This window comes from Zychaea mexicana (genome assembly GCF_025766255.1).
Source record: "Zychaea mexicana strain RSA 1403 chromosome Unknown BDB00scaffold_89, whole genome shotgun sequence".
In the NCBI taxonomy this organism is placed as follows: Eukaryota; Fungi; Mucoromycota; class Mucoromycetes; order Mucorales; family Lichtheimiaceae; genus Zychaea; species Zychaea mexicana.
Window position 1 is genome coordinate 28,164 of NW_026516752.1, and position 20,544 is coordinate 48,707.

Here is a 20,544-nt window from a genome sequence, read left to right on the forward strand (position 1 = left end):
AAAAAACAAAAATACAATAAAAATAATAGAAAGGAATAAAAATGATATTAATAAAAATTAAAAAAACAAAATAAAAAAACTTTTTATTTGTAATGCAGGTGAAATAAATCTTTGGAAAATAATTACCAAACTCACAACTTAAATAAATCAGTTATCAAAATTAATAAACGGGGCTATTATATTTATAATTGATATTTCAATTATAATATGCCCCGAGTATGTCATTTTTTCTTTTTGTCAGGAAGGTAATACAAATCCTTTGTATTATGCCTTCCTTGTATTATAATAATAAATATAATTAAAAAAAAATAATTCTTGATGTATCATAATATAATATTAAATATAATAAACATCACACCTAAAGGTGTTAAAAGCTTGCGGTAGCGAGCTGATGTTTATTTATTATAATATTATATATTACCAAATGGGTCTTTGACCCTAGAAGAAATAGTAATGGAACCCCATTTCTTCAATAAACAGTAAAATGATACATTTTACTTTTTATTTATATATATTTTAAAGATTAGAATCTTTCTAAATATATATAACCAGAAGGAAAAAAAGAAGAAAGAAATTTTTTTAATTATTCTTGGAGGATAAAATTATTATAATTTTATCAACTATACTGAGTATTTTATTTATCAACCAGACGCCGATGTAGTATATGAGTATCGCGAATACTCAAACGATATGATCTTAGAAGTGGCCTGTCGACACACAGTCATGTTCGATGACAAAAACACGGTAGGGTTTGGCAAATGGTGCTCTACCGAAAAAATCCATCTCATCAAAGTCAACTGAAAGCGTAAAAGATCTAGTGACGCATGCGTTCGACCGCTATATGTTTTAAAAGAAAGCTTTATGGGTAAGCTATGTTTTTTTTAGCAGAAAGTGGATCTAAACTAATATTGTATATCAGAAACAATCGTTGAAAAGATCACCACGGCGTTGCAGCACTACCAAAGTTCGATTAGACTTATGGAGCACGAAAAATATGAAATAGTGGGGTACTGCCGAAAGTCTCCTGGCAATAAAGCAACACGAGACCGGCTGCGGCTGATGCAGCACATGGTTGGTCGTCTTCAAGAGCGGTCATTAGTTGATAAGGTCTTTGTTTCTCTTTCTTGCAAGTCGAATCAACCTATAAGCGAGCGTAGGGGTCGCAATTGGAAGGGTCGGGTCGGGTCAAGGGTCTGACCTGTTGACCTATGGGTCAAGAAAGCACTGACCCAACCCGACCCGTTCAACCCGACGGGTCAAAACTTGGGTTGACGGGTCACTACTGATTTTGATTTGGTGACAAAGGAGGTGTCAATCAACCTGAGCTTGAGCACTGGAAGTGCAAAACTACATGAATACACAGCTCTCTAAGATGATGGCACGCAAATTCCTAGCAGTGCTAGCAATATCTACGTTTTGTGTGATTATTCTTAAAGGTAAAGGGGTTTGTGCCATAACAAAAGAAATCGTTTGCGCTCACATGCATTAAAGAAAGCATAATGGTTAAAGTGTGGTTAAAAATCGACTTCCTTTAAATGCCCCTAATCCTTTTCCCTTTTCCCTTTTCTTTTCATTTCTTCCTTCTTCGTTCATTTTTCTTTTCTTAATTCCTTCTACGTCTCTTGTCAAATCTCGTCTCTCACTGCCACTCTCTATTGTCTATTCTCATTGTACTATTGCTACTTCTTTACTTTGCTACTTCTTTACTACTATTACATATATTGCTTATAGCTTACTTATCTTACACTTTTGAATATAAAATATGATCCCACAATGAAAAAGAATATAAGTACGTTTTATGTTACAGTTCTATAGCAGACATATTGACAACTACATCTTTTAATATATTGATGCTTCCCAACAAGAAGATTGACTACTTGAATACGAGTACCTCATAGATATCATATGTATACACGGGTCACAACGGGTCAACGGGTCGGGTCAAGGGTTAGACGGGTTGACCCGCGGGTCAGAAAAGCATCAACCCGACCCGTTGACCCGTCCTCAACCCGCGGGTCGGTTTTGACCTGCGGGTCAGATTGCGACCCCTAAACGAGCGTGACAGTAACATAGAAAATGACGACATGGAAACCTTGAACAAAAACACAGTTGGATCGATGTAACGATGTAAGGTAAACTGAACTGGTCGACATACATATACTACAGTACTATCAGCATCGAATCCAAAGCTGTAGTGTCAGCAACGATATTTACCACGAGAGAGGCTTTCTACTAGCGTGGTACCGGGTAGCATATTGCCAAGCATGGTAGTATAACATTCAAGAGATCCCAGTGAAACATAATTATCGACGTTTTATTGATCAAGTATTCATGTGCGTAAGTTTATTCATTGATGGGGGATATGGGTTTGGGACAAGGACTACAGAAAAAACTGGTACATGCTTTTTCTCTCGACAACCGATCTGACTTGACATGTTCACAATAGAGCTTGTTGATATGATCTTTGTCCTATACTTTGTTGTGTAGCAGTCATGGTGAATATCTGACATGATGGATCTTGGACTACCACTTCTTTGTGATAGAGACTTTATACATCAAATGAATTTTTTCATCTCGTCGTTGCTACTTCAAGAGTATAAAGGAAGAGCAAAAGGTATGATTGGATTCTATTCGTGTTATTTTTTTGGGTGATATATAATGATATGACAACAGGGAAATATAAGTAGCAATACTAAAAATTATTAAAGAGCGGACATGTACAATATATCCATTCCTTAATCCATCGTGATGATCGTTTTCTTTTTTAACTACATACTACTTTCGAACAGTGGTTTGAAGTTCGTGACGTTGGATAAAGAAGGTACAAATCAAAGCTAGCGTTGCCATCACCACGGTTGATAGGAATGCATAGCGAATTGCAACTTCGTAAATATCAAGAACAGCTTCCAAAACATCGTCTGGCAGCAGTTCTCGGATTTCGGTCATTGACTGTCGAGCAATGTCGATATACTATCATAAGAGCAATTCGTTAGTTCGACTCTTTTCGTTTACCAATGACTATATTAATTCCTTGAAACCCGATCGAATCCATACTCTTTTCTTTTCCTTCCAAATTCTATTTTTGTTTCTCTGCTACTCTCTTCTATCTATCCCTTGACTTCATCCATTAGCCCCTTTTCCTTGGTATATGTGACATTTACTCCTTCTACGTTGTCATAAGCCCTGTCCCTTTTCTTCATAGCACTCTCCTTCCCCCTCTCCTGCTTTTCCCTCTCATGCATTCCTCTTCGCCCGTATTATTCTCAAAAACGATGTCATAAATGTCCACGCGTGATGGTGGTGGTGATAAGCAGTGATTTCATAAAGATTACTATACCTTTTGTGCATCAGGACCAGTGATCTGTTCGGACAAGCTAGTCTTGACCACAGCTTGGAAGATGGCCGTAGTAGCAGAAATACCAATAACGCCTCCAGCAGAACGGAAAAGATATGACATACTCGTGATAGTGGCCATCTCTGTATTGTTTAAATTCAAAGCCATCGAAAATACAAAATGTCAGCGGATCGTATACATCACAAGAACATAATCACATAGCAAAAGAGAGAGAGATAGTTTTACCTGCCGCTCCCACACATGACAACATTGCGATCAAAGTGGTCGTAATAATAACACCCATACTGAAACCGTCCATCAGCAAGCATGGCATAATAATGTACATGGGTGTTTCTCTTGTCCACGTCGAATAACCCATCATGGCAAGCAAGAGTATGAACGTAAATGAAACGGTAATATTCTTGTACTCGCCCGTACGCGACATGTATATACCAGACAAGACAGATCCAATCGAGACACTTGCAATCTTTGGTAAAAAGTAGATGCCGGATGCTGTGGGAGTTTCACCCAATAAGCCCTATACAAGAACAAACACATTCTGAGTATGAGATTACATCCCGAAAAGGTCAAGGCATCGATATGGCTTCTTACCTGAAAATACAAGGGAGTGATATATATGGTAGCAGTGGTGCACATGAGCACCCAAAAGTTAGTCAAGGAACAGGCAAGGGGAGTTTGGGAGGTAACAATGTGCCATGGCATCAACGGGTTACGAGCCACATTGGCCTCGATCACACAAAAGACGACAGCCAATACAACCGATGCACAAAGACATCCGATCACCAAAGGATCCGTCCAAGAACGCAGGTTACCACCCATCGATGTGGCCAATAAGAATGCAACGACAGCAGAAACGATTGAAATGGCGCCCAAGTAATCAATCTGTTTGAGACGTTCAAATGTCGTGGAGTTGTCCTTGCGTTCGTTCAAGTTGTAGTTGGTCAAGATACAGGATGCAGTATAGATAGTGATTAAGAGAATCGGCAGGTTGATGTAGAAACAGTATCTCCAGCCAACACTATCCGTAATGAAACCACCTAACGGTCCTCCAATAACAGATCCCAACTAATATAAAGTAGCATGTTACTCACGGATGAAATTGGATAAGTGTATCAGCACACAGCATTCAACACCCTAATATCATTCCCTTCCTTATTATACTTACACCATATGCCATGTTACCATAACCTTGATAAGTACCACGTTGACGCAATGGGACCAAGTCGCTTACGATGACAGTGGTAAGGGTATTAATTCCACCGCCACCCAAACCAGCAACAGCACGGGCGGCGACCAAGGACCACATATTCGGTGCAGCACCACATAGTAAGGATCCAATAAAGAATACAATCGTAGCAAACAACAAGGCTGACTTTCGTCCGAACACATCGGAGATTCTTTACATGTTCACAAAAAAAAGAAAGGCGAGTAATTTTTAGTTGGGGCCTCTTTGAGAATACTTATCTTCTTTTTCTAATCCGAGCATCGGTAAACTTTACCTTCCATCTGAAAAGAAAATTAGGGTTTTAAAAGTCAGTGCGCTGCACAAAATTGATAGGCTCTGTGGAACATAAACACAAACACAAGCACACAGGAACATGAAGAAAGAGACTTACAAAGAGGTTGCAATGCAGTAAAACTGAGCATATACGACGTGGCTACCCAAATAATCTCGTTCGATCTATCATTGATTTTGGCTGGATTAATAATCATATCGCTATACTCCACAGACCAATATCCTCATAACCAAATGCACATCATTTAAAAAACGCCACTAGTACTATTTGCCGCTGCTTATATGCAGCCCTTCTTTTTGACCCTATTTTACCTTTTAAACTCAGTACCAATTTGAGCATAAACGGTTGCAACGATGGATGCGTCCAATGAAGCCAAAGATACGGCGACGTAAAGTCTAATGAGTCCCATACATTATTTCCGAATGACCAGGCGAGGAAAGTACATGGAAAAGATTAGTAGGAGCCCGATAGTACCATGATAATAGCAAGAAGTCATGTGTAATGCAATAATTACGAAGCAAGCACCGTGACGATGGATGCACCGTTTAATCTTTTTGCCACAATATCGTCCTCCGGGGAAGCGGACGTATCCTCGTTGCTGCTGCCGCTGCTGCTGCTGCTGCTACTACTGCGACGGCTGTGTTTGCTACCAGCAACCGACGGTGGGTTGGATGTTAAAATGGTAATGCGGTCGTCATTGTCGTCAGTTGATGAGCCAGTGGCAGTTGAAGAGGATTTATAATTATGAGGTGAAAGATTGCTGTTGTTGTGCAAGAGAGGAGTGGTTTCCTCGTTGTTCTTATTTTGATCCATGAGTAAGCACTACTACTACTACTGCTGCTGCTACCGATAACCAAAATAAACGAACGACAGCCGGCAAGCCCAAAAATAATATGAGAACGAAGAAAGAGGAAGAAAAGACTAGTGCTACTAGTGCCTTAAAATACATAATCTGACAATATAGAAATGTGCAGTCACTTTCTCGATGCATGTACATGTAAATTTTGAAGCTTATCTTTTCTTTCTCCCACCCTCGCACCTGAAAACCTTAGATACGGTTAAATATATGCTCCGGAGTGAAATTTGTTGCCATAAACAACAATTTTAGTGTTGCGTAGTAGCAAAGTAGGCATATCGTATCAACAGATGATACTATAGGTATGCAGGTAGGTACTAAGGCACAGCATGCGGATGGATGATGTTTTTGTCACTGCATGTGCGGATTTGATTTCGCATTTGCTTCCAGCAACCCGAAATGTTACACAGAATTTTTATCTTCGCTTTAAGGTACCGAAACTCGGTGGACAAATAAGTGCCTGAATAGGAAATTCGATTTGTTGAATGTTTTTCTCTTTCGTAACAACTGAGCGAATATTTTGACACTTCCCCGATTCAACATATTAATTTAATTTGATTTGATAGTGGATCAGAAATAAAAATACACATTTGTACTTCATTTTACTTTGTTTGCATATTGACGGATCTAAGAGCGTCATGACCCAAGGATCCGCAAGTACCAAATAAAACTGCCAAAACATATCACATCGATCCTGGAAAGCTGCTGCTGTCTTTTTTCATATTGCATTTGAGCTGGGTTACACAATGCACTAAAGAGAGCGACCTTGCGTGCTCCATTTTTTCCTTTTCGTGCCCTAAATTCATTCGGCTCTTTTCACATCAACACCATCATCAACACGACCAACACACACTACCCCCTTTTTTCTTGTCCTCTTTCTTCTTCTCCCCACTTTTTAGCTATTTCTCTGGAAAATTCTTTTTTTTTCTTTTTTTTTAAACCTTTCTTTCATGGAAATACTACGACGACGCCAACGATAGAGAAGAGAAAAAAAAACAGACAATATAAAGAGCGAACATGGATACGTTGAGCGAGTTGGACAAGTATCTCTCAGAGGACAGTAAAATGTCCCTCAAGGGTATGGCGACCACTTTGGCCATCAATTTCGGTATTGCATTTGGCATATTCATGCTCTTTAGTATTTTACGTCCCAATCATTCTCGTAAAGTATCTATTTCTTCTTTATCTACTATTGACAAACATGAAAGCAATTAGACCGTGGAGCTAAACGTTTAAATTAATTATTTAGTTGTTTACGCGCCACGATACAAATATGCCAAAAAAACGTAAATGAGGAACCTTTCATAACAGACAAGAGGCTAAAAACGATAAAAGCTAATTATGGAATTGTGTTTATTTAGTGCGCAGCCACCTGCTATACCGAATGGAATCTTTTCTTGGTTCAGACCTGTGATGCATACCGACGAAACCACCCTAATCACAATGATCGGATACGATGCTGTCATGTTTATCCGGTTTATGCGCATGTTGCGAAAAATGCTGTACAAGATGACTGCTCTCGGCTTATGTATCATGGTCATAAACATTGTTGCCACTTCGTATACGGGGTAAGTCTTCTGTCATTCTGGGGAGAAGGAAGGACACCATCAACACCACTCCCATTGTTTTCATTTTTTTTGCACAATGGTTTTCGGTAGTAAACATTAAGATTAAAGAGCGATGATCTTGTTCCTTTACCTACCTCTCCTCTCCCCGCATAATAACTGTTCTCCTTTTCGTAAATTCTTATTGTTACTATTTATTGACGGCGTGGCACGAAATAACATTGTTTAGAGAATGGCCTCCTTCAACCGGCGTTGATTTCTTATCCATTTCAACCATCAACTATTACGACGGCAAATTCCATTCGGACGGCAACCTGGGCTGGTACTGGGCCCATTCTGTCGGCTCGTGGCTCGTTTCATTTTTCATCTGTCAAGGTCTGTTGTACAACTACCGTGAATACGTAAAACTCAGACGCGACTACTTTGACAGCGACGAGTATGAACGGTCTGTGCATAGCAGAACCCTGCTTGTATATGACGTGCCCACTGCATTGCAGTCCGATGAGGCATTGAGTGTTTGGGTTAAACGTAGTATCGCTCAGCTCAAATTCCCACCACAAGAAGTTCGGATTGGTCGAAGAAACGATCAGTTGGCCAAGTTTGTTGACGAGCATGAATCGGCTGTTCGTAACCTGGAAAATACATTGTCGAAACATCTCAAAGGTATTTTATCAAGTCAACAGCTGCTGCTATTTTTCTTTTTCCCCCCTTTTTCGAAAGGTGCAGCATATGCAGGGGAAGTGGGCTTTGTATAGACTAAAAAAACCATCATTGTCTCATTAGAGCACAACGACGACGAAAAGTACGATTCAGAAAAACGCCCTATGATCCGCATCAACGGCCGTTTCTTTGGTTGTTGTGGCGGTCGTAAAGTAGATGCCATTGCATACTACACCGAACGCATCCAAACACTGAGTAAAGAGATTAATATACTTCGAAGCAACATGTCGTCGAACAAACCGACCAGCTACGGATGGATATCTTTCGAACAACCTTTCCATGCCCATATGGCGGCTCAAGCAATGACTGCATTCACACTAAAATCCATCATAACTTCTGGTGCTTCAGTAGTAACCCCACACCATAATCCACGTATCCTGCTTGCGCCACAGCCTAGAGACATTCTCTGGAACAATCTATCCAAGAACCCTCACCTACGTCGTAGCAAACGCCTAGTCGGCGGCGTCATCTTTTACGGCTTTGTATTCTTGTTCTTCATCCCGTCCAGCTTATTGTCGGCATCGACCAACGTTAAAGATATTGCTCGGATCTTCCCCGACGGCAACCAATATGTCAAGGAACATTCTACGTTTGTCTCGTTACTCGCAGCATGGTTTTCTCCCATCATCATGGCCTTGTTCTTTTTCATTCTCCCCAAGATTTTGCGGTTGTTGTCTCAGCAACAAGGTTACTTGACGCAAACGAGCGTGGATCGTCAAGTGCTTTCGAAATTGTATATATTTTTCATTGTCAACCATCTCCTTGTATTTACTATTGCTTCCACGTTGTTGGCCATGTATGCTCAGATCCATAGTGCGGTCCAGGGTACCAAGCAGCTCACTCCTGCGATGTTTTTTACCACAATGGCCAAAAATCTGACCCAAGTGGCTAAGAATATAAGTGGTAAAGTAATATTATGGATTGCGATAGAAGAAGCGTGCTATAGTAAAGATAAACTTGCTTAAAAATGATAACTTTTCTTTTCATTGTAGATGTCTCTACTTATTGGGTTAATTATGTTTCCCTGAAAGGCCTTGGTGTGATCATGGATCTTGCACAAGTATTTGCGTTAATTACAATTACGTTGAGGTTCGTTTTTATAAGGAAAAACTTGTAAAGAAGTATAGAGCTTCAACCATAGTTGGTGCTAACGTAATTTACTCTGCCACAAAATAGAAAACTGTTTATGAATCCTAGTCCTCGTCAGCTCCAGGTAAACGATAGATATGGCACCTATAAGTCATGATAGAAGGGCAAAATATTTATTTTTTCTGTTTTTCCAACCACTGTATATATAGGAATTTACTCGCCCATCGCCATTTGATTATGCACTATTTTACAACATTCTAATCTTCTTTTTCACGATCGGTTTGGTATACTCGGTGATCGCCCCGCTTGTGTTACCATTTACCTTGGCTTATTTTTTACTTGCAACGATGGTGTTCAAATACTTGTTAATGTAAGCTTAAAAAGATTTTGTCAGGAGAATTAGAAGGTGGGGTTAGTCGTATCATATGAATATGCTGTGTCAGACTATACTACCGTAGTGAGTAGTAGTAATGTTGGTTGTAAGTAATAAATCAAAAATTTATTAGGTATGTATTCACTACTGATGTCGATACAGGAGGACAGATATGGCGCGTGCTGGTCAACAGAATACTTGTATCTTCGATCCTGTTTCAAGTGGTTATGATCCTTGTACTGAACTTTAAAGGTGCGACCGGCCCTGCCTATGCCATGATCCCGCTACCAGTTTTCACTGTTTTGTTCAAATTTTATTGTCGACGTACATTCGATCCACATGTGTATTATATCCAACGGCATGGCGACGACGACGACAACAGCAACACAACTGAACGACAAGAGAAAAAGAGAATTTCTGAGCGGCGACGATCACGACAAAAAACAAGTAATAGTAATAATAGTCATTTCAACTTGAAACATAACATTCAACTACGATTTGGTGAGCCATCGTTTTTGAGCGAGCTACCCATTCCTATGGTTCATGAGCGCGTTCGTCACTTGTTGCCTAAATTGTACGGCGCAGCACAACAGCAGCATGGGAGTACCACCAGCAGCAGCAGCTGTGGATCCAATCATCAACAAGAACAACAGGAAGTGGTTCATACGAGTGCAGTAATGACACGACGTAAAACGGTACGACGTATGGCTACGATCCGACTCAAGCAACATCAAGAGCTGCAGTTTCAAAGCGTCACTGACCAGGAGTTGGAAAAGGATGAATCGACCGAAGGCGTGAAAGGACTTTACAAGTTTGATCAAGACGACGACGACGAAGTTGACGACAACGATGATGCTGATGTTATTAACAACACTGACGACAATAGTAACCAGCAGAAGCAGCAACAACAGCGAGCCATTGTAACAGCTAATAGTACTAAACAAGACGACCATGTGCTACGTGAAACAGCGATTGCAATGCCCGTGTCTGTGGCTACTACGACAACGACACCCCGTAGTAATAGTAGTAGTAACAGCAATAACAAACGTTTCATCAGCAAGAAGAACGTCATTCCGGACAAATACGCTCCCACGCGTCCTCTCATGCAGCAGCAGCAAGAGGAGGAAGAAGATTATGATTTCGAAGATACTAGTAGTACGATGTATGCCACTGCTTTGGGAAGTTCCGGTATAGCACCACCACCATCTCATCATAATCATCAGTATCATCACTATCGAGATGATGGTGATACGTTTGAATTGGAAGAACGGTTTGTGGCAGGCGGCAGATCTCATCGGTAATAACAAATAGGATCGGATTTAATTCCGAGCTCCCTCTCGCTCTCTCTCTCTCTTTCTCTACTCCTTTATTGATGTTACATTTGTGGCGGGAATTGCAGCGCCATTATTATACAACATATATACCCCGAAAGGACAGGCGTGCATCATATTGAGACACGTCGATAGACGTTCTCTCTCTCCCTCTTTTTTTTTGTTATTATATGCGTCCCAGCTAACTATTACTATTAGTACTACATCCTATCTTGTTGTAACTCATACATAATTCTCAAATAATAATGACGATAGCTTCTTCTATCGAGAGCGCTGTACGAAAAAGGTACTACTATACTTGTTAAAAAGAAGATTCGATTATAGGCCTTTTGTTGTTGTTTTCTTGGGGGAGAGAGAAAGGAAAGAAAAAACAAAAAAGCATTTTAACATAAACAAGTTAGCTAATACTGGAAACATATCTATTACTTAGCAACACCTTTTATTGTCACGTGTAATCTCTGTTGCTATGCAACACTTTCTGGGGGGGGCGAAGATGGCTGGGAGGAGACAGATTTTCCAAAGAGAAGCAAATGAAGATGGCGCACCATCTTTAATAGAATGGAAGAAAGATCGACCCTTTTTTACTTTTTTTTTGCGCCAGATGATATGATTGGCGAGTGCACTAAAAGAAGAAAAGTCATAGGTTCGATCGTCAGGAAAAAAAACCTATTTCAACACTAAAAGAAAAATGGAATGTTTGATTCGAAGAATAATAGAAAAAAAAAACGTGGCATAAACAACAACAACTTATATATCCCAAGTTTAGCACTCTTGTGTTCATGTACACATTCGACATGGAAACCCCACCCCTTTTCTCTATAGCTTTGCCTTTTCTCGTTATTGCTCTAATCTCTATCTGATAGTCGGTTATAGATAGCAGTAGTAACAAAACCACGCGGTTTGCTCAGAGTAGATATAAAAGAAGAAGGATTTCGCACGCTGTCGACAAAAAAAACCCTCCCGGTGGTGATACTCCCGTATATATCCCTTCCCCTCCTCCCCTTTACCTCTTCTCTTACTTGGCTGATTTTTTAAAACCGTATATACTTTCACGAACCTTTTATTCGTTGTGTGTGCATTCGATTGCGATCGGCTCATCCGCAAAAGAAGGTGGGGGAACGCGACGACGTACAGCATACGGAAGAAGAACGACAGTGACCATAACAGAGCGACTGCGAACGACCGAACGACGAGTGATAGCAGCAGTGTGTTTCCTCCTCATAAATAGCGACTGTTTTTCTGGCTTGCCACACTCTTGTCGATTCGCTTATAATTCAGAAGAGCTGGTAAGGATAGCTATCTATAAGTTACCAAAAAATGGCAGTTTCCATAGCAACTAAAAAACGAATTATTTATTTATTACATTTCATTAGGCATTGCCTTGGTTGTCTGGCAACAACAACACTGTGTCGTGATCGTCAGATCGTACCTATACAATGAAATCAAGGCACACTACTAGTGAGTATCCTTTCATCAAGTGGGAGAGAGATATATGCTCATCATGCACGATACGATGTGTGGACTGTAATAGGAAGCATCATGGCGGACTTGAACGCGAAAACGCGTGCTATTAGTGGTGATGCCAGTGTGTGCATCTCTGACACGTCGCCCGTCTTCAAAATCGTAGTTTCTCTTCTTCTTTTCCTCCGTTGTACCTGATGTTTGGAGCGTGTTTGTATAAGGTTTGTATGTGAATCATTGCAATATTATATAACTGGGCGTATTTGTTATTTATTTTTTTTCGTTTTCTCGAAAGGTACCTGAAATGTCTCATCGTAGTAATCTTGGTTCTTTTGTTTCTTTAAAAGCTCGTCTCATCTGTTCGTCCGTTCCCATTTGATCTCCACACGCACGCAACATTCCTTCCCTTATTTTTCTCTTATTAACTCGGAAACCAGATATCAAATGAAGGTAAGTAAACGGGAGCTTGTGTAGTAGTGCAGGACGAACAGTCATTTGAAAGAAGTCCCAGTTCTTACCTTTTTTATTTCTTGTAGTCTACACGCAAAAGAAATCGCCAGCGCTAGTCGTTGGACGAAAGGGCTCTTTACTATTTTGTCTAGAGCTGTTTGAGCGATGAGGTAGGCAGCTGCGACTGTTTCTTAAAGCCTATTAAAAGAAGAAAAGAAAGGCAAGTGTCCTTTTGTCATATTTGCCTCTGTACTTGTATATTGTTCTGTACTTTTATTTTACCTACCTATTTTGTTCCTGTACTTTTCTTACTTCTTTTCTACTCTTATTTCTGTTGCATCTTCTCTCTTCTACTTTTCTTTCTTGGTCACGAACCTTTTGCCCCACAACCACCCACCCCCCTCTCCCCCCACAATGATATATTCTCATAAACCACCACCCGAGAAAAACTGGCGGGTTTAAAAAGCCCCTCTACTGACATTTCTTCTGTAACCCTGCAAGAAAGAAGAGGCAGATTCCAATTACTGTTGCTAGATAAGAAAGAAGCGGCTTTCGACTTTTTTCTTTCTTTGACTAGTAAATGGTCTCTTTCTCTCTCTCTCTCTCTCTCTTCTTGATACCCCTTTCCATTCCTTTGAAACAAAATCCTGAGCTGAATTAAGCGCACCATGCTGTAAACAACCCCTTCTTATTTTTTTTTGGATGTATGCCTTCAATGTTTGTACCGATATATTATATGTATGCCCCTCCTCATTTGACAGTTTTTCCTTTTTCTTTCTGAAATAAAATATTTATCTTCCCCCAAAAATTTGATTCGTAGTTTTTATATATAGTGGAGAGCGTTCGTGGGTTATTCGAAGAAAAGTGCTCTTGCGCTGCTTGCTACTATGTACCGACAAGTGAGATGATATAGGGCAATAGCAACTACAGCGGTTGATGGGGTTTGCCCAAGGACATACTCCAAGTCATCCTAATAGCACACTCTTTTGTAGTAGTTTTTTTCTTGAACAAAACATCGCTTCTAGCGTCATTGATGATAGAGCACCATAGCCTCCTATCCGCTCTATTGTCCAAGTCGCTGGTACTTGAATAAATTACTGTTCTCTCTTTTTTTGGCAGATGAGTGCAGGCACTTCTTCATGTGGGTTACTTGTCCATCCTACACGAGGTACTTCTCGCTAATCGTACCAAATTAAGATTTTGCAAGATGACATGAAGAGCTGTGCTATTGTTGGCCATATGTAATGAGTATAACTAAGCTCAAGTATATGTAGTATGGCAAGGTATCTTAATGATACTTTTGTTAGATACTTCCACTCGTGAAAATGTAAAACAGAAAAAGTTCCGCGAAATTCTTTCAAAAGAGATCTGCCATTATTGTTGGTGAAGCAGTTCTTCATTGCTCTATGTACACATTTGCGTGACCAAACCATACGTACGATACTGAAGGCATATGCGGAATAAGTATATGTGTGTCTAGCTTCTGTGGGGAGTGATGAACTCAGCCTCATAGTGGCATTATCATCTGGTCTAAATGGTTCTTAATGGCCCACGGTCACCTACAAAAAGATCTAAATGGTTCTTAACAGCAGGCTTACATTACAATATAACCGGATAAGCTTGCCGGGGCATTGCCTCTCTAGCTTACAATATCTCTAGCGCCCTGTAAACTAGCATACATGTAGTAAGAATATATGTATATTTGATCCAGATAAAAATCGAAACACTTTCAAAGATGGTGAAGAAGCTTTGTTTATCGTGTTAAAATTTATAGACATCTACTCTTGAGTTCTCTTTTCTTCAGGAACAGTAGTGTGATATTCTTGGAGCGACTTTTCATAGAAGCCCTTTTCAAGAAGCATATGGGCGCCAACCATGGCAAGGGACTTGCTAGCAATCATGGCACCCTCATGTGCTTTAGGGGTACCAGCAGCTTCGACAAACCCGTGAGTGTGCGGGTATTCATTCGTGTACACATCAAAGAGAGGATGAATTCCTGGCATCAAGACGGAAACGTTGCCGAAATCTTGAATTTCCACACGAAGATAGAAAGAAATGCTCATCATCAGAAGGCTTACTCATTAAGTCCAAAATCATACAAAACCAACCTGTAGATCCACCAATTTGTGCCGCCTCCTGAGCTTGACGAGGAGGTATGGGTGCGCCACCGAGATTTTGGAAGTACTTGGTATATAATTCTGCCATAACTGAGTTTTGTATAATATCTAAATTGTGGAAGGATGTAAAGTAGGTTATTATGAATGTTGTTGGATAGATCAAAGTGTTAATTATAATAATAGTAGGATATATATGCTTAAAGCTAACGAAGCATTATCGTTGTACAGTACACATTAAAGTATCCATTTGTGACTTACTCTTGCACATGCCAGCATCGCGCCATTTCATATTCACTTCACAACCAGTTGCCAAAGCTGCTGCCTTGAAACAGTTTTCGACCTTTACCATCAGCTCTTCAACACGGTCTGTATTCGCTGCACGGACATAGAAATATCCTGCCGTTCGATCAGGGATGATATTTGGCTATTTATATATGTTTAACGTTAGAAACGGATGATGAGGTATGCGCATTTCTTGCTACTAACTTACCGCTTTACCGCCTATAATATTCCATAGAAATAGGAGAGACAAATGAACCAATGGTTGTTAGGCTGTATAATTATAGAAGCGTGAGGCTGACACTTACCATCAGTAATAATTCCATGAATTCTGTCAGTTCCAAGCAGCTGCTGGCGAAGCAAACCAATGCTAACCCAAGCCTGGCAAATGGCGTCCAGCGCGTTTACACCTATCATGTACCAACCATCGATTGAATACCAATGTCAGATTTTGCTCACACTGTGGTAAACAAAAAAATTATTATGGCTCATACCATTCCAGGGCGCACCGCCAGCATGACTTGGCTGATAGCCGATTCCAGAAGAAACAGCATCCCTTATGATTAGCAAAAAATACCTCCGGCTTAACGTATCTTTACGCGTCTCCTTCTCAAAACATACCTTTCCTCGAAACTCGACTTTAACGTCTTGAATAGCAGTTGCAGCCCAGTATGTCATATTGCTAGGTCCAGGATGGAGCATACTGCAAACATCAACATGGTCTTGGAACGCTCTCTTTTTTGCCATCAAAATCTTACCATCCAATGGCTCTACACATAAAGTAAATAAACGAAAAATCAATGTTATTGTTTGAAGTACTGTGCACGATGCGTCAAGTGAAAACGGTCATCGTAGTTTATGATAAGCAGTTTCTTTGCAGATTTAAAGCATTTTACCTTCACTAGGAGTGCCAAAAAGTACGACCGTTCCGGACGCAATTCCCTTTTCCAACAGGGCCTTCATAGCCATCGCGTTCGCTACGCCGGTAATGGCAATAAGATTGTGTCCACAGGCATGACCTAGTCCAGGAAGCGCATCATACTCCGAGCAGAAGCCAACGCGTAAACCAGATCCTTTAGTATACGTAGCCATAAACGATGTTTCCAAAGCAAACGCGTGGCGCGTTACAGTGAAACCGTTCTTCTCAAGATAGTCCGTGAGAAGTTCATGAGCATGATGCTCTTTCATGCCAACTTCAGGGTTCTTGTGCAACTAAAAAACAAAAATCAAATGTAATACAGCAAGATCGATCAGTACGTATACAGTAATGGTGTGCGAGAAAGAAGAAATAAAAACTGTAACTTACATCAATACTGAGTTCCCGTAGTTCAGCAGTAATGCGATCAATTTCAGCATAGACCACCCTTTGAGCTTCGGTGAGGGTCTTTAGGAATATGGTATGATCTTATTAGTAGTTGCTGACATCATACTCTTCCGTCCGTTTTTCTAAATTCTTACATTGTTTGTATCAGAAGTCATTGTGTCTGCAATCCACAAAATGGAAGATAGACATGAAACAAATCAGCCTTTTATTTATACATTTCGCACGACAGTAACGGTGCTCTTGTCCCAAAAAATGCTCAGCAAAAAAACCTACTCGGTGGAGATAAGAATGGATGTACGTAAATCAAATACATCTTTTTTCTTCTTGGCCTGAAAAAGGATGGGGGACTCCATGAAAAATAGAAAACTCGCACGGCATATATTTTCCTAACGTGGGATCAGAAAATAAAAGAACAGTTCAAAGAGATTTGCTACTGTACTGGCGAAACAGGTGTGCGACAGGCAACTTTACTTTTTTGAACTTGAATGGACGAGAAGAGATCAGTAGTAAAGAAGTGTACGAGCGTTTCCGGACGATTCTCCGGACATATCTACAAGCAATAGATAAGCAACAGCGAGCATGTAAACACTTTCAATACTTATCAAAAATGATAAAAGAAAAAACGGACAAATCTTATCGCCGATTTCGTTTAGTAATCAGTAGCACCAAGGCTAATCTTTTACCAAACTTTAATATAAAAACATCGCCATCAAATGGAAAATAGATGCAACAGAAGCATTTGTACTTTCGACGTGGTGACGCTACGACTCTCGCTGATATACGACGCTTGTCCTACAGGAAAAACGCATTTTTATATGCATACATGGTTGCATTTAAAAATGTAATAATGGGCATACTGTACACCTTTACCTTTGGAGTATTTAATGCTTCTTGTTTTTTCGCAAGAATGATTTGCACGGTAGCACAAACTGTTGCCCAAAGGGATTTAGTTAGTGCACATTATATAATACTACATATCTTTAAAGCGAAAAAGGCAGAGTATAGCTTTGTATGTGGCTTTCCACCAAATGGTGAACGATACGGAAAGGTGTCAGAAACCAGCCATATCAACTCTGGATATTATTTACTGATTTTAATATGCCTACATTTAGGCGTTGATACAAGCAGGCAAGAACCAGACACAGTCATCTTTGTCTAGCTGTCATGTTACGAACATCAAGTGGTGTATTGCCATGAATAATATTTAAACGAGGGTGGTTTTAATTTTATGGACACAATAATGTTGGGGTACGCTATAGTTGAAGTCAGCATCTAGAAAATAAAACAAGACAAACCTAATTCTTTTTTTTTCATACTTGTGCCCGTTACTCCTATTGGATTGAAGCGGGAAGAATCCTTCATCCGCGGGGGATGACGTTGTTAGATAGTCAGAGACGATGATCTGTAGCAAGGAAGTGTGGTGTCAAGAATGAATTGCAAGCCATGCATGAAGTTATAATATCTACCATTTCTTTGACTCGATCCTTATAGCTGTCTGAACCGTTGCTTAGCTCCAAAGACGACTACTTGAATATCCAGAATGTCCTTGAAGCCGTACATGACAAAATTTGATGTGCAGGCTTAGCAGCTTTGACTTTACAGTATCATATGGTGGTCTTTTAATCCTACAAAACTACAAAAGGCGAGACGTGTTTCTCTGTATGCTTAATTAATTAAGATGTATTTTAAAATAAAAAGGGAGTAATTTACAGCGAAGAATAATGCATTGTTGGTGATTGTTATCATCTACTATTCCATTGTGCCCAGTCAGCATGATCTGACGGATGTTGTGAGTCTCGGTGACTCGGATGTTGACCACTGATAGACATGTTTGAGAAACTTAACGACAATTGCCTATGGTCTTACGGTCAATATGACTCTTTCATCATATAGTAGTAGCTCCCGCTAATCTTTACTAAATGGACAACTTACTCTGCGAGTTGGTCCGCTTGTGCATTTCGATGGTAGCAATATTTGAGACAGCTTTCTCGGAAAGCAGCTAATCCTCGAGCATGGTCGGTGTAAAACTAAAGAGCATAATAAGTAATAATGAATCCGTTAGTGTAAGGATATGTCAATTGACCGCTTCTATCTTCACATTTTCTTTTTCTAATATTCCAACCTTTAAACCATCTTGCAAATTTGTCATTATTTCTTTGAACTTTAGATACGCTTGACTCAAATTCTGCAATGCACGTTCACGCTTTGCCGTAGCAGATCCATTTTCGCGAGCCTTGGAATAGTCTTGATGAACACGGGCCATTTCTCGCAAGACTTGACTTTGCCGTTCATCTTGCCGATCGATTTCCATCAAAGTATCGTCGTATTTACGCAATTCATCCACAAATAACTCCTCAAATTGTGCTGGATCGATTTTGACAACAGGTGACTTGGCTGTGATCTGTGCAGCTTTTTTCAACAAAACTGGAGAAATGTCGTCTGCATTGGATATCCTTCGAGCACGATCCACGATCTGTCGTCGTGCAATCAAGTGGTCGTCCATTTCGTCGAGTAATTCTCGTAGTTGTTCGATCGCTTCTTTGCCGCTTGCTGCCTCGTCCTCTACACCGTCGTATGCGCCAGGAACAGATTGTTCCAGATCTTGTTCGGGAAGTGCAAGCACGTCAATTATCTTGGCCCACGTCTCTAGCTTGCCGTACACAATTTGATCAGCCTTTTGTGCCGACATGAGTGTAGATCGATGTTGTTGGCCTTGTGAAACCAACTGTGCAGTAAATGCATGAGATTCGGGTCGATTCCATCCTGTTCCGCCATTCAATAGACGTTAGTATGTGTATTGCATCGTAAACGCATCCAACGTGTACACTCCTATCTTCCTTACGTTCTCGATATTGTGATCTTAACGATTCATCATTTTCTTGCTCCTCGTCTAATGCATTAAATGCGTCCTCCAATATCCCCATGTTCTTGCTCGATGCCTGTTGAACTTTATCCCACATTTCATAAAGCACTTGAGATCCGCCTTCATTCCGTACTTCAGCAGCTTGGTTACGCAATGGCCCTGGAAGTCCAGCCGTTTGTTCGAATCCTGCTAAAGTTGCTGATAAATTGAGTGACTGTACAGAACTAAATGCGATACCTGTTAGTATTTCCACGGCTTTTTAATAGCGGTATACCTTTTATCTCTCTCTCCCCTTTATTTTTCCACAATTATTTTCGAAGTTACCTATGATACACGGCAGAAAGCTCTTCTAACCGGGCAATGATATCTTCCTTGATAACCCGCTCCTTGCGATCGACATAAACGCTTGCTGCTTGATGCACGGCGAAAGGCACGAGCTTTTGAAACAATGGCAAACCAATGACAGGATGCGGAGGAGCATCTGCCCTCCGTTCATTTGACAGCATAAGAGCCACCGGATCCGAAATTTCTGGTGGTGCGACAGGCTTGACCATTTCTGATTTTTGGATCGCAGGTAAAGCCGACGGTGAAGGCACAGCCTCCAAATAAATCACATCATTGTCCTTTTCCGCACGTGCCAAATTGGTCTGAATAATCTGTTGGAGCGAGCGAAGATCACTGACGACGGCGCTGCTGATAGACGGGGATCCAGAAAAGAATGACTTGAGGAGATCAAACGCACGTTTCACAAGGCTGCTGGCAATCTGCAGACGCGCGACTTCTTCTCCGTACTTGTTTTGTGATATACATTCACATGCCTTGCGAAACTGCGACGCGGCATTAAAGTGCAAAGCCTTGACTTGCATGTGTGTGAGCCACTGTTTCGGGAATACGTTTTGTGTTGATGAGTTGGTGGCGAGTTCGTATGCTGCATCGTAGAATTCGGCAATCTTGATCGCCAGGCGTGCGATCGTGCCGTCGCGCAGTTGATCCATGGCTGCACGTTGCCATACACATTCTTGCGCTTGTGCGAGCATCAGGTTAATTAATGTTTGTAGTGCTGCTGTCGACATGTCTGGTGTGGGCGGTATCCGCATTTCGGGTATCACGACATCTTGTAGATGTTTGAAGCAACCAGCAGCGTTCTATGCGATGATATAGTGATATGGGTGTATCAACATGTTCAGCAACAAGTAAATCACTTTGCAGTTCGGCGACCTCTTTCAGCCATTTTAGTCCATGCC

The 20,544-nt window shown here is 40.7% G+C and overlaps 5 protein-coding genes across 5 annotated transcripts; 2 read left to right on the top strand and 3 right to left on the bottom strand.

The window, feature by feature from the left end:
- Nucleotides 1-921: 921 nt before the first annotated feature.
- Nucleotides 922-1,197, top strand: BDB00DRAFT_770804 (uncharacterized protein; the record flags this gene model as incomplete). Its single annotated transcript, XM_053119914.1, has 1 exon — nucleotides 922-1,197. A coding segment is annotated over one exon (276 nt), but the record flags the coding sequence as incomplete, so codon positions are not given.
- A 1,578-nt stretch (nucleotides 1,198-2,775) lies between these two features.
- Nucleotides 2,776-5,685, bottom strand: BDB00DRAFT_770829 (major facilitator superfamily domain-containing protein; the record flags this gene model as incomplete). The annotated part of the gene is made up of 8 exons (XM_053119917.1): nucleotides 2,776-2,970; nucleotides 3,338-3,477; nucleotides 3,581-3,872; nucleotides 3,947-4,420; nucleotides 4,521-4,752; nucleotides 4,968-5,036; nucleotides 5,184-5,267; nucleotides 5,387-5,685. The coding sequence occupies 8 exons, from the start codon at nucleotides 5,683-5,685 to the stop codon at nucleotides 2,776-2,778; spliced, it is 1,785 nt and encodes a 594-aa protein (XP_052975609.1).
- Nucleotides 5,686-6,609: 924 nt separating this feature from the next.
- BDB00DRAFT_962437 (uncharacterized protein) lies at nucleotides 6,610-11,082 on the top strand. Its single transcript, XM_053129738.1, has 9 exons — nucleotides 6,610-6,890; nucleotides 6,978-7,014; nucleotides 7,090-7,296; nucleotides 7,523-7,956; nucleotides 8,077-8,916; nucleotides 9,006-9,102; nucleotides 9,190-9,226; nucleotides 9,312-9,472; nucleotides 9,609-11,082. Exons 1-9 carry the CDS (start codon nucleotides 6,746-6,748, stop codon nucleotides 10,774-10,776), a joined length of 3,126 nt encoding a protein of 1,041 aa, XP_052975610.1. The 5' UTR covers nucleotides 6,610-6,745; the 3' UTR covers nucleotides 10,777-11,082.
- Nucleotides 11,083-14,495: 3,413 nt separating this feature from the next.
- BDB00DRAFT_876436 (uncharacterized protein) lies at nucleotides 14,496-16,592 on the bottom strand (the record flags this gene model as incomplete). The annotated part of the gene is made up of 10 exons (XM_053127484.1): nucleotides 14,496-14,743; nucleotides 14,826-14,942; nucleotides 15,093-15,258; nucleotides 15,325-15,335; nucleotides 15,422-15,523; nucleotides 15,608-15,638; nucleotides 15,735-15,883; nucleotides 16,010-16,325; nucleotides 16,420-16,497; nucleotides 16,572-16,592. The coding sequence occupies 10 exons, from the start codon at nucleotides 16,590-16,592 to the stop codon at nucleotides 14,496-14,498; spliced, it is 1,239 nt and encodes a 412-aa protein (XP_052975611.1).
- A 1,773-nt stretch (nucleotides 16,593-18,365) lies between these two features.
- Nucleotides 18,366-20,397, bottom strand: BDB00DRAFT_884536 (ALIX V-shaped domain binding to HIV-domain-containing protein; the record flags this gene model as incomplete). The annotated part of the gene is made up of 4 exons (XM_053128336.1): nucleotides 18,366-18,464; nucleotides 18,560-19,200; nucleotides 19,280-19,524; nucleotides 19,625-20,397. 4 exons carry the CDS (start codon nucleotides 20,395-20,397, stop codon nucleotides 18,366-18,368), a joined length of 1,758 nt encoding a protein of 585 aa, XP_052975612.1.
- Nucleotides 20,398-20,544: the final 147 nt, after the last annotated feature.